Genomic DNA, 14,283 nt, shown 5'->3' on the forward strand with positions numbered 1-14,283 from the left:
CCTCTGATACAGAAGCAGCAAGGAGTAGGGGGAAGCAAGTAGTCAACTTAACTACCCGATAAGCTTAGGTTTACATTAGAGCTGGCTGGAGATAAAATGGTCCTAATAAGGTAAGCAGAGAAGGTACCACCTAATTAGGCTGGGGCTGTATAAAAGCCTCAGGTGAAGGAAGCTGAGGAGGGAGCAGAAAGAAAGGGAAAAGGCAGGAAGTGGAAGCAGGAGGAAGCACCTCCTTCCCGGAGATGAAGGGCCAACTGTGCATGGTGAAATAGTGGTGGTAACAAGCCTATGAATAAAGTGCACCAGTCGTTACTAATTTCAGGATCTTAGAGTGACTTTGTGGACCAAGCTGAATAGGAGCCAAAGGGGCCCAGACATACTCTGCAAGATTTGGGGCTTGCTTGGGATCCTGTGGCAAAGTAAGTGTTTGGCAGCCCAAAGATGGAGGAAACCCTGCAGTGGCTGGTCAAGCAGCAGGAGGAGGTTCAGAAGCAATGCAGAGTTTTCAGGAAGCCCATCTACTATACAAACAAACCTTCTCCCCTGGCAGGCAAGACAGCAAATGAGCCTGCAAGACTTCACTTGAGAGCAGGCCGGCATTCAACAGCAGCTCCTGCAGGAAGTAGTGAGTTCTTCGGGAGGGGATAGTGTTGGGGCACCAGGCTTAGTACTGTGTGCAATGGCACAACAGGTGACCCTTCCTAGGCACATTTGAGTGGGTGGCTGTGGAGGCTGGATCGGACAGAGCAACCTGTGTCCTGTGACTGGCTCCCTACCTAGCCAGCAAAACTCAAGTGGCCTAAAGGGCCCTTAGTGAAGAGCAGACCAGGAATTGAGAATTGGTAAAGGCAGCTTTCCTGGACTGGTTAGGACTATCTGTGGAGAAGTACAGACAGAAGTTCCAATTAGCGAGGCAGACAGGAATGGGGGTTGCAGACTCAGTATTCACTCAAAAGTTAATGGACTGGGCTAGTGTTCCCTCTAAGTGGCACGCCTGTGTGGCCGAGCATTAAATTTTAGGTCTGCCCACATTATTGTAAGAGCCACAAAGCAACACTTACTGCTCACTTTCTTGCTGGAACGGAAGGCAAGTAGCAGCAGCAGCTGGTGGCCTGGTGGGTTTCTAACAATGGGCGGCTGCCCTTTTGCTCTGCCTGGAGTTAGGGTGAGCACGGTGAGGCTGCCCCAGCTGGAACAGACATCTTGCAGCTGCCACTTTACTCCAGCTGGTTCTGGGGCAGCCCGCAGGGACCAGGATCACAGTACTAAAATATCATGTGGGAGGCCTTTGCTCCAGTCCTGGCACATGGCCCCACCTCGGGAGCAGCTGGGGCTGGAGCTGTGGGGGTTTGTGGAGTAGGGGATGCAGTACTAAAAATAGCGCCATGGCCCCAGCTTCAGCCCCCACAAACTGCTTTCCGCATCGAAGGTAGAAAGTTAGGGAAGGGGCAGGGGGAGAACTAAGGGGAAGGTGGGTGAGGAGAGGAAGGGGCCAGGGCAGGAGAAGAAAGGGGCAGGCACCAAAGGGCAGGGTGGAGGAGAGTCAAATGCTAGGGGACTAAGAGGAGACAATGAGGAAAAGGACAGGAAGGAGGAGGGAAAGGAAGGGCAGGGGAGGGGAGGGGAGGGGAGGGAAGATGTCAGTAGGGGTGTGCAAGATGGGAGGGAACAAAGGAGAGGAAAGAGGAGGGGCAATGGGGGAAAAGGAAGGAAGAGGAGAGGGGAGGAGCGGGTGCAAGGAGAAGAGGGATTGAAAGGAAGGGTGGGCATGAGAAAGGCAGGGGATGGAGCAAGTCATGTGTGAGGGCACAGAGGAGCATAAGGGGAACTGGGACAGGTTCCAGGTGTCCCTCGGGATTGAGGACAGGTTTAAGTGGTGACGTGTCATACCAGTAAAGGGGCAGGACCTTATCTGGTGGTGGCATGTATGGACTGGGACCCCTTCCCTGGAAGGAAAGTGGGCAGAGGGAGAAAGCCCAAGATAAGAAAAGGGGAGATTCTGCAATGACCGGTAGAGACTTCCGAACAGAAAACCCCTAGACAACAGAGCTTTAAGAGGCATTTCCTGCTTAGCAGGCTGGGGCAGAATTCTCAGTTAGGATGACCAGACATCCTGATATTATTGGTACCATCTCAATATCAGGGGCTCTCTCTTATATATGCAACTATGATCCTGACCTCCTGAAAAAGTATCCCAATTTTTCACACTTGCTATCTTTTCACTGTGTTCTCAGTAACTAGTATAAAGGGAATCATCCAACTAGTACTGCATTGATCTCTAGACAGTTATTTTCCATAGGAAAGGCAAACAACCAATATATTGTAAGCTCTGTACCTGGTATTCAAAGTATTTTTTTTTCATTTTTTTCACTAATAAAAACAAAAATGTATTGTAAGACTTAATTTATATGGGGTCACAATTAGGTTTGCATAGTACACACCTGAAATGACATTTATGGTTCACATATTGGTGGGCATAGCTGACACTACAATAAAGAATTATATGGGATGAATAGCAAATTGTCTATGACACAATAACTTGTAAAACATTTGTTTAGGCTGCCACAATGACAAAAAAGAAAGAGGGGGGGAGCTTGCTTAACGAAGGATAATGTGAATGGAAACATTTTTTAAGCTCTGCATACTGCTCCCATTCAAGTCAATGGCAAAATTCCTATTGTCTTTAATGATCACACATTAGCTAATAAACAGTATGGGATATTGCTACTGCACTCTTGTGCCCCAATTCCACATCAATTAATCTGATACAGAAAACATTACTAAAACATTGCAATATTTTGCATTCCTGGAGTGCTATTCATCCAAGGACTTCAATGGAGTTTACATATTTAATTAAGATGCAAAATAGCACCAATAGGTCTGTATTTTTGTCTTCATTCCACAGATGGGTAAACTCAGACTTGGAGAAGTTAAGTGGATCACTCAGGGTCATGCAGTAGCATACATTCTTGTCTTCCAGTCATCTTTCTTAATCACTAGAAGATTTACCTGGGTTGCTCAGGGTGAGTCTAGCTGTTTGTCGGCAGATCGGGGCAGTCTGGACGCGCCGCATCGACAAAGAAGCCTTTCTTGATCGGCACAGGTATGCCTCGTGAAACCAGCTGATCGGCAGAGCGGGGCAGCCATTTAAATTTAAATGAAGCCGTGATTATTTTAATCGCAGCTTCATTTCCCTCTGCCGATCTGTCTAATCTACATGCCTCCGTCGACGGAGGCATGTGGTCTAGACACACCCTCAGGTTCTTAACTCAAACAAGTTTTGAAAAAAAATAAAAAAAATAATGAATAGTCTTACAGCACCTTAGGGACTAACAAAAATATAGATGGTAACATGCTATCATGAGCTTTCATGGCCACAATGCACTTCTTCACATGGATGGAGTTTAAGGGGTCCATTTTAAATTTCCCGGGCACTCATTAATGGATCTCAAAGTCACCATATGATTGCAGGTCAATTTGAAAAAACAGCTTGAAAGGGAGGCTACAGAGCTTAATTTCATTTACACATTTGATAATGAAAATAGAGGTTTAAACAAAGACCTTAACCGGGTTACCCGCTACTTTCCACAACCTAATGACATAAAAGGTCAAAGAACACTTAGAATCCTCTCTATCAGCTTCATTTAACATGGAAACTCTGACTATTTTTTTCCCATTTTTTATTCCTCTCCTTTCCCTCCCCTCTCTCTGATATTTATTTGGAACTTTGACCCCTTAAACTCCATTCACCTGAAGAAGAGGGTTGTGACCATGAAAGCTCATGATACCATATACATTTTTGTTCATCTCTGAGGTGCTGCTGGACTATTTGTTGTTTTTTAAGTTACAGACTAACACAACTACCCCTCTGAAACTTTCAAATAAGTTTTGTTTTTCTTCATTTAAATCACTGTTCAGCGGGAAGGGACAGAAGTACTAGGGCGGAGGGGTTCAGCATGAAGGCTGCCCTGTGGAGATAGGACAATCCCGGTCTTCTCTCACCACAGCAGCATGGAGCCAGGTGAGAAGCATGCTGACTATTGCTGCTGAAACAGGTACAGCCAGGAGAAGGGTTGCATGTCACAGGACAGATACAAACAGACAAACTCTCTGACATATGTATTAGATAGTCCCTTTCTCCACCTCTTCCCCCTGCCCCAATAAGGTTACAGCTTTTATGGTCCCCATCTATGGCTCACTGCTGCCCCCACTGTTTATATTTTATTAAAAACAATCGAATTCCAGGCACGTCCCATTGTCCTGGCATAACCAAACCCTGGCCTTGCTTTAAGTTATGATAAGAGGAAGGTGCATACCAAATTTGATGATCCTAGCTCTTACTGTTTAGGAGGAGTTCTTGAACAAACGGATTCACGAATGGACAGACAGACAACAGATGCACATTTCTAAAATATGTAATAAGATTGCACAACTGCTTATAAGGTCCCAGTCTTAGGTCAGTTGAAAAATTAGCAAAGTTACCCTTTCTCCACAAGCCATGAATAAATGTAGACTGGAAATTAGACAGTTTCTACCTATTAGTGGAGTGAGTTTCTGGCACAGCCCTCAAATGAGAGCAGAGGCTGCTCAAGACAAGTTGCTGCCCTGCAGAGGGTCAGGATGCCACTGTCCACTGACTACACTGTGAGCACCCTGCACACATTAAGGGTTCCTTAACATAAATGCTGGATTTTTAACATTTTTGCAGGGCCCGGGGTCAAGAGGCCTAGTGGAGAGGTAAGTGGCAGAGCCCCTATATTTGGAGGGTGGGTTGAAGGGATGGACCCATCCCAGGTAGAAGAAAAAAATAAAAGTAAGGGCACAAGGGAAAAGGGTGCACAAAGATTAGATTGCACTCTAGTGTGTCAATATAGTTACAGCTCTGGTCTGAGGATAGATAAGTGCCCCCCACACAAACCTGCCCAAGATCTGGTATAAAGGCAGATGGGACCTAAGCGATTCCTGTAAAACAGTACCCACAGACAGAGCTATGGGATAGGAGGACCGTGGAAGGAAAAATATTCCAGAGCAGGAATTGACAATAACTTTTGGTGAGGGGCCACTCCAAGATTCTGAAAAGTCGTCAAGGGCTGCACTTTTCTATCGTGGGGTTGTGGGATCTAGGATGGAATTAAAGCGATTTCATGGAACACTTTCAGAAACACTGGTTTAGGACACATAGATACGTCCTTTCTTTTCATCTCTTCCTCACACTTAACTCTCTCACTTGTGTGGTTTTGCGACAGCAAATATTAAATAGAGTAGAGTGGTTCTGCTCCTCCTATGTTGCAGAGGCATAGGACTTGAAGAGAATCATGGGTTTTTGAGCTCAGTCCTCTTCAATAGAAGGCAATGCCATTATATAATGAGCGCATAAACATATCGAACTCTGCCTTTAAAACCAATTAGGATTTTAGTCCCCAACTCTAAGGCTGCTCTAGGCATAGGCAAGCAAGACAGCTGCCTATGGTGGCAGCTTTATGGTAGCCTGGTGTGTGATCTGCCCAGCACTAGTCTGCCACAATGTGGGCAAATATTCCCTGTGGAACCTATTAATGAACATGCCAATTTTCTTCCACTATTTGATCTGAGGAAGTGGGTCTGGCCCACAAAAGCTCATCATCTAATAAACCATCTTGTTAGTCTTTAAAGTGCTACATAGTCCTGTCTTTTGTTTCAGTTCCTTAATGAACTTTTTTCTAGACCTGTTACAAAGAGGACTAGCTCAAAGTGTACAAATTAACTGTTAATGTGAGTCAGCAGGGTGCTCACAGTGTATATCCTGCACTCATTAATATCTGTGCAGAGGCCTTGGCATAGGCCATGCAATGGAGGTACCGCAGGGGATTTCCTATCAAGGCTTGACCTCTGATGTCTCTTCTCCCTGGATGAGCCTAGGGACAAAGGGCCCCCTTGAGCAGGCAGTGACCAGATAAGAGATTCCCCTGTCCTGACCCTTATCTGCTCCCAGCCTTGTTCTACCTCCTCATGGTCTTGCCCACCTTCTTGCCCATGTCTTAACACCCCTGCCTTAGTTTTCCTGTTCCCATCTCACTCCTGTGCCCTATCCAGTTTTCTACTCATGGTCCAGCTCTCCCATCTTTCTCCCATCTCATGAGCCTCCTGACAATACGAGCTGCAGAAAGGACTATTGCTTCTATGCCAAAACCTGTCTGGAAGTGTGCTTTGGCCTGGTCCTTATCTGCAAGCTTCCAGACTCTTGGCAGCAGCACCTCTTTGTAGTGAGGGCAAGCTAGTATGGGAAACAGGATATCTGCTGCCTTTGTCTGTTGGGCTCACCATCAGGGAAGGCTGGGTAAGGAGCAGAGGGAACCAGTGACTCTGGATGGTCAAGCTGATAGGAGAGCAGGAGGGTCATGTTTATGGGAGTGGGGGGGGGGGACTAGATCCCATGTTTTTCTTTCCTACTGGCACCCAGAAGCCTGACTTTCTGGAGCAGGGCTGGGCAAGATACCTCTCTCAGTCCAGATCCAGCACGCCAGATATGGCCTGCAATCCTCCCCACCAGGATCCTCAGGCACACCGCAGCCACTGTTTTAAGCACAGAGCTGCTCCATGTGTCTCTCTGCTCTGGAGGGAGGGGGGCCAGGAACAACCAGCCAATAGGAGCTGGGAGATTGGCCTGAGGTATGGGGGCAGTGCAACCCGTTCCCCCTCCCAAAGCTGAGAGCCACATGGAGAAGCAGCCTGCAGTTTTACGCAGTCTGGGGCTGCAGCGGGCATGGACCCCAGCCTGACTTGAGGGTGCTGCAGAGCTGCTGGCTGGGAGATGCTTAGGTAAGTGCCTCCCAGCCAAAGCCTGGCATCCCTGCACCTCCCTTATCCCAACTCCCCCCGCTCTGCACCCCGGTCACCTGCTAAACTCTCTGTATCCCCCTACCCCATTTCACAACTCCCTCCCAGACCCTGTACCCCCACCCCATACTCCTCCTCCAGGCCTGAATCCTCTCCTGCTTCCATACTCCCTCCCAGACCCTGCACCCCATTACTCTGCTCCAGGTCACCACACAAACCCTCTGCAGTCTGCACCCCCTTTCCCCTTCTCCCAAGTCACAATTCCCTCTCTGACTTTGCACCCCTTCCTAGAGACTCTTTCCCCAGACCAGAAATCTCCCCTGTACTCATACTCTGTTCCTGACCCTACACTCTAATCCCCTGACCCAAGTCACAACCTCCTCCTTCTCCTAAACTCCCCCTCAGACCTCACACCATCTCCTGCATTTCAGCCCCTTACCCTGTGCACCCTTCTATGATTCTGTGAACCAAGGGAGGTCAATATTGTTTAGCAACATTACCAACACTTCCACTGTTTACTAGGCTCTTATAAGAGATTTAAGGGTATGTTAGGGTATGTCTACACTAGCCACCCTAGTTCGAACTAGGGTGACTAATGTAGTCATTCGAACTTGCAAATGAAGCCGGGATTAAAATATCCCGGGCTTTATTTGCATGTTCCCGGGTGCTGCCATTTTTAAATGCCCGGTGGTTCGAACTCCTTGCCCGCAGCTACACATGGCACGGGCTAGGTAGTTTGAACTAAAGCCCCTAATTCGGAGAATGAGTAACGGTATTCCGAATTAGGGGCATTAGTTCGAACTACCTAGCCCGTGCCACGTGTAGCCACAGGCAGGGAGTTCGAACTACCGGGCATTTAAAAATGGCAGCGCCTGGGAACATGCAAATAAAGCCCGGGATATTTTAATCCCGGGCTTCATTTGCAAGTTCAAATAACTACATTAGCCACCCTAGTTCGAACTAGGGTTGCTAGTGTAGACATACCCTTAGAGCTAAATAACAGAACAGACCACTGAGATCCAGGACTAGAGGCTGTAAACAAATGTTATGGGACTGTGCGGAATTTGGCCACACCCATGATAAGTGAACCTCCTGCTAACTAAAATCATGCCAGATCATAGATGTTGCCAGACCAGAGGGTGTTGGATTAGTGAGGTTCAACCTGTACTACTTTTTGGTTAGCTTCCCTTTCAGACTTCAAGGTCAGAATTGCTATCTCTCTATGTAATTCTGAATTCAACACACTTTAAAAGCAGAGCTGGGTGAATAACTGGTAACAGGTGATTTATTTGATGAATTTTGCCTCATTTTTGGTTGTAACAAACAGATGTCAATTTCTGCAAATTTGCTATTCAAAAGTACTTACCAACTAATTTCTGCAAATTATTCTTGATCTGTTGCTTATACACAAGGATATTTGAAAACTGAGCTGTTTTGATTGCATTCAAGTGGCATGATATGTTCTGTTCCCTGGCTAGATATGCATAACACTTAAAATCAGATTTCAGGTACAAATTATGGTGACTACAAATTCCCTTTCCTAAAATATTCCGCTAATATTACTGATATGTTGCTGTTTTGGTGAAAAGCAAATAGAGGAAGGAAGCAAACACAGAGAGAAGTTTTGTTTAAAAAATTATACAAATATTCAGTAGAATTTTCATTTTAGTTTATTTTTAAAGCTCTGCTATAACACTGTTCTTGGGCACCTCAACAATGTACTACCTTACTGCAGAGAGCAGGACAATTCTTACTTTTATCTAATATACAATAATGCATTATGGAAACTGGCAGACAGTTATACAAAAGGCAGAAAATCATAAAATAACTTGTCAAAGCAACAGAATGATTAACAATTAAATGTTCCTTTTTTATCTCTCTCAGGGGAGTCTGCCAAGCTTCCTTCAAAAGTAATGCCAGGCCACATCATTTAAGTATCGTGATGTGCTCTTCCCATGAAGCTCGCAGATTTCAACAAGGAGGGTATGTCTAGACTACAGAGTTTTGTTGACAAAAGTGGACGTACCCATACTGTCGACAAAGCTTCTGTCGACAAAGAGCGTCTAGACTACATCCAGTTCTGTCGACAAAGCAAGCTGCTTTGTCGACAGAACAGTGTGGACACAAAGGACAGTGTAGATACAATAATGCCTTCTTTCGACAGAACTCTGTCAACAAAAGGAGTTATTCCACGTAGAATGAGGTTTACATACGTCAACAAAACTGCTGAGTTTTGTCGACGTTATGTCGACATAACTCAAAGGCAGTGTGGACACAGGTATAGTTTTGTTGACAAAAGTCCACTTTTGTCGACAAAACCCTGTAGTTTAGACACACCCGGAGTGTCTCAAAGCAGTTAACTAGAAGCACTCATAGGAATATATTACACATACATGTGCTACATATGGCACACTTACCAGGGTCATTGGCATCACTCTTGACTTTGGCTCAGAAAACAACATATTCAAATATCTCCTTAGGATTTGGGCTCGCACTGCAGTGCACTAACGGTATGTCTACACAACAAACTTATTTCGGAATAATGGCTGTTATTCTGAAACAACTATGCGAGCGTCTACACAGCAATTCTGTTACTTTGAAATAATTTCAAAATAATGGCTGGCTTATTCCAACTTCTATAAACCTCATTCTACGAAGAATAACACCTATTTCAAAATAGCTATTTTGAAATAAGGCCTGTGTAGATGTTCTACTTCTGCTATTTCGAAATAGCACCTCACCAGGGCCATTCTAAGTTATTCTTCCTGGGGCTCTAAATTAAGATATCACATCTGCATTAGGAAAGCCTGCCTTGGACTAATTTTGAGGCTTCCCTGCAGCGTAGACATGCTATTTTGAAATAAGCTATTTCGGAATAACTGTTCTGGAATAGCTGATTCCAAAATAACTACGCAGAGTAGACCTAACCTAATATATGATTGATGCACTAATGTAAAACATTAGATGGATGGAGGTCACATCAATTTATGATGGATGTTTTGATGAAAATTAAAGATTCGAGGTCACTTTTCATAGGAAAAGGAAGACAATGCTCATTAACCCTTTCTTGGTACATGCTTTAAGAGAGGCATGTGCTTAGGTGCTCTGCTGAATGAGGCCCCTAACGTCAAAGTCTACGTAACAGCTATTGCTGAGGATACATTGTCAGATTTTCTATTATAGTAATTTAGCTAAGGGGTTCTCATGCTTTTTCCATTGTTTAACGAAAACGTTATAGATAATCCATGGCACAGTCTCCTTTCCCATGTGTTACCAGATGAACTAATTCCTCTGTGATCATGTAACATTTCCATAGCAACTATCATTTTAGATGCCTTTTCAATGTGATTTAGTGGCTGGAAATCAACAGGGACAGATGTCACCATACAGACCATCACCAAATGCTCCTCAAGACATGAAACTTCACAGACTGTCTGAAAAATGCTGATTTAGTTTCTATTTTGCAGAAGCTCATCAGAAATTTTTGCAACCACTGTAATTTCTCTGAACAGTATTCCACTGTAGGTACCCATTCATGATTCTATAAAGAAATTTGTCCTATGCTGCATACTTTATCTTATTAATTATATTAGCTCAAGCCATAGCAGCTCGTGCTTTTAAATACCACAAGGCTTGATTCAATCCACAGTATGTCAACCAAGCTAGACATTGGTTATATATGTAAGATTTGTTCACCATTTAAAATGGTGTGGACCTCAGACTCGCAGGATCAGCCGTCTCCTCTGTAAAGAGAAGATGTATAACTCACTGCTCAATCTGTGTCCTCCTTTGTGCCTATCCACAGAGGAAACAAGCCTTCTGCCACTAATACTCTTTTCTTCATAGTTTTTATTACCAAAACAGCTTTAGCCAGATATGCTACAGGCCTTGACCTTCATGCATATGTACGAATAGCTCTTCCCTTTTACCACATTTCAACTTCCTCATCCTCATATTTTTGGCGTGTCCTCATCCTAATGGCTACTATGTTTGTTAGTTTAAGTCCAGGGAAGCATTGCTCCCACAGCTCTGTTCTGGCTGTAGGAGCAGAGAGACACTGAACCTGCCCTTTGCATAGCAATATAATCTCCCTGGCATACTCTTTACTAATGGAAACCATTTTCAGTGCAGACTGTTATTTCACTGATTAATGTATTTATTATTCCAACAGCAAGAGAGATAAAAAGCTCAAGAGTAAAGTTACATATTTTCAATTTTCTCTCATTTCAAATAAGTTAGGGCTAGATCATGTCACGTAGACAAACCCGATGTTAGAGAACGTTGCCTGCTGTGACTGCCGCAGAAGGCAGAATTAGGAGACATTGTGCTCCAGGGACATGGGGAGGAGATGGAATGACTCCTAGTGCACACAGGATACATATCCAATGCTACCCTTGTCTATGAGGTGCAGCTTTAGGGGGACTGAGAGGGCACTGTCTCTTATTCCAACCCAGGTGGAGTGTGCCTTCCAGGAAGGTAAGCAGGGGCAGACACTGAACACCCCATAAGCTAACCTCTACTGCTTACCCCAGCCTGGGCTACCCTGGACACCGCAGCCTAAGATCAGTATGGGAGACCATCCCATTCACAGGACTGTGGAGGCAGCTGCCACAGAGCCCCTCCCAGGGCAACCACCTTGAGCCATCTATGGACGGAACAGCTGTGCTTATAGCATTCAGAGCTGTGGAAGACCCTCATTCAAATCCATTTTCCCTCTTTAGTAGAGGGTAAAACTGAATGTGGATTTCCCGCATGCCAACAGAGTGCTCTAACAACTGAGCTAACAGTTACAAGGTGGGCACTCCCTCCTCCTATGTCTGTTTTGTGTAGAGCTAGGAACCTGCATAAATGATTCTCACCTGCTAAGCACCTGAGTCCAGGAGAACAGTTTCTGGTTCTGAATCACTGGCAGAGACAGGAGCCTCCCGGCAGCCTGAACTTAGGCACCTATCTCCAAGAGCGGGGTAATCTTTAGGACATATATCTCTAGTCTGCATCGCCTACTGGCTAACTTAGGTGGCTCCCCACATAGCATGCTTGCTGTTGTCAACTGCCTACTGAGAGAAAGTGCCTGCCTTTCTTCAGTCACTGCTTAGTAGCAAGTAACTCAGGCTTTCTGGGTAACAGGGTCGTTCCTGTGATTTTTCTAGACACACATAAGGTAGTTGTTGGGACTACCCCAACACCTAAACCCTTGCAATCCAAGCCTAAAAGACTACAGAGGGCCTACACTCTGCATTGTTACAGAAGGAGTCTTTTACAAATACATGTATAAAACAAAAAGAAAAACCATGTAGCACTTTAAAGACTAACAAGATGGTTTAATAGGTGATGAGCTTTTGTGGACCAGACCCACTTCCTCAGATCATATTCTGGAAGAGAATGGCATGACCATATATACCAAAGGAATTAATGAAAAAAGTGAAATCATTATTAAACTGACAAATCAGATTTAGTACAGAAGGTAGGGTGAGGGAGAGGGAGAGAGGGAATAGCTATTTATGAGTCAATGAATGGCTAATCAGGAATGATAAGTGGGGAAGCTATCTTTGTAATGGGTAAGATAATTAGCATCTTTGTTAAGGCCCATTCGTAAAGTGTCAAATTTAAGCATGAATGAAAGTTCTGAAGTTTCCCTCTGTAATTCTTAATTCTTTGGCAAAGTGTCTGAGAAGTCTGTCCAATATACATAGCAGAGGAATGTCAGAAAAAGATGAGACTGTGGTGCATGATGGGAGACAGAGTTTCCCCAGGGAACCACAGAGGAAAAAGGAATGATAGCCCAACAGCTATCATTAAGGTACTCTAATGGCATTTCAGCAGCAATGAAAGTAACTTAAAATTTCTTACAGGTACTGTCCTACTTCAACCTGAGTCTCTGGAAGCTCTTTAAATAGCAGCTTGCTGGCTTTTGCGGCAACTCAGCTAGCTGTTGCCGGAGCTGTGCAACAGGGTGCACCTGCTTACTTTCACCTCTGCATTTCAGAATCAAAAATATTTATTTTCAACCACATCATTTTTATTTCAAATTTTTCCACCAAAAATTCAAAATTCTCCACAAACAAAAACCATAACATTTTCCAACCAGTTTTATTACAATTGTTTTTGCAACTTAAAAAGAAATTATTTCCATACCTTATAGATATCCAGGAATCCACACTGATGGTCAAATCGAGTGTACAGCTCATTCAGCATGCTGATCACCTGCATAGGGGTGCACTGGGCACAGACAGCTGTGAAGCCAACAATGTCTGAGAAAAGCATGGTGACATCATCAAACTTCCGGGCCTGAACTTGCTGCCCCTGCCACAACTGTTGTGCCACATCTCCTGGGAAAATAGAAATAAGAAGATCCACTGTCTTCTTTTTCTCCTCTTCCAGAGCTTGGTGTGTTCGTTCTAATGTTGCCTTCAGTTTATCCATTCGTTTCTTCAAGCCATCTTGGGCCTTTGCCTGCTCCCCAACCAGTATGACGTCACGAGTAGCATCGTGAATAGGTATATCAGAAAGATGTAGGCCTCGGCCCATCAGTTCATCCAGCTTGTCCACGCAAGGGGAACCCAAAAACAAAATCGAATTTGACTCGGGCACATAGATCATTTGTCCTTTGACTTCCATCACCTGCAAAATATAAAAGAATAAAAAACAATGATAAATTAATAAAGGTATATGGCCCCTCACTCCACTCTCAACTCAGCACACATGCAACTGGCCTTTGGTGGTCTACTTAACATAAGCAATAAACATAAACCTTACCCTAAGTACCCTCCACAGCTGACTGTTCCTAAGGTTTCTATCTGTACCCTAAGGATGCGTCTACACTGCACCATAGTTCAAAATAAGATATGCAATTTGAGCTAGGCTGTCTATACAGTGCCAAATTTTGAAATAACCCACTATTCCAAAAAGTTCCTTGCTCCTTGTAGAATGAGGTTTACAGGGACATTGGAATAGCGAGCCCATTATATTTCAAAATAATGGGCTTGCTGTGAAGGCACAGGACAGCTATTTTGGAATATTCTGGTATCCTGAAAATTGCTACGTAGACGTAGCCTTCAAGTGGTACAGTCTTCATGCCTTGTACCTCTTTACATAGTTCTACAGCATAACATTCTGTCACAATGATACCACAAAAATGAGATCCTGGACCCACTTGGATCACATTTAAATGTGAAAAACAGCCACAGTAAAATATGCGTCTTAAGACGTGCATTTTGTCACACTTCATTTGCATAATCTATTCCAAGATGTTTTTGTGCAAAAACAAGCAGTGTGGCCGCGGACGTGGACGTTTTGCGCAAAAAACCCTTTTTACACAAGATCCTTATGCCTCACATCCCAAACCAGTCACACTGAATTAAGATAATATTAGGTTGTTGAGAAAGCTCTCCAATCTAACACCTCCAGATAAAAGAAAGATTCCAGAATATTTAAAGAAAACCCAGTTTGATAACTTTTTGTCTGGCA

General features: G+C 44.3%; 1 protein-coding gene across 2 annotated transcripts in view; it reads right to left on the reverse strand.

Annotated features, from left to right (window-relative positions):
• GUCY1A2 (guanylate cyclase 1 soluble subunit alpha 2) overlaps positions 1 to 14,283 on the reverse strand; it is a 270,795-nt gene that overhangs the window by 123,417 nt on the left and 133,095 nt on the right. For both annotated transcript variants that reach the window (XM_089775679.1, XM_089775680.1), the window contains one exon: positions 12,952 to 13,437. In XM_089775679.1, coding sequence (XP_089631805.1) covers positions 12,952 to 13,437 — 486 coding nt within the window. The remainder of the gene's footprint in view (positions 1 to 12,951; positions 13,438 to 14,283) is intronic.

The sequence above is a fragment of the Pelodiscus sinensis genome, chromosome 1 (genome assembly GCF_052426305.1).
Source record: "Pelodiscus sinensis isolate ZL-2025 chromosome 1, ASM5242630v1, whole genome shotgun sequence".
Lineage (NCBI taxonomy): Eukaryota > Metazoa > Chordata > Testudines > Trionychidae > Pelodiscus > Pelodiscus sinensis.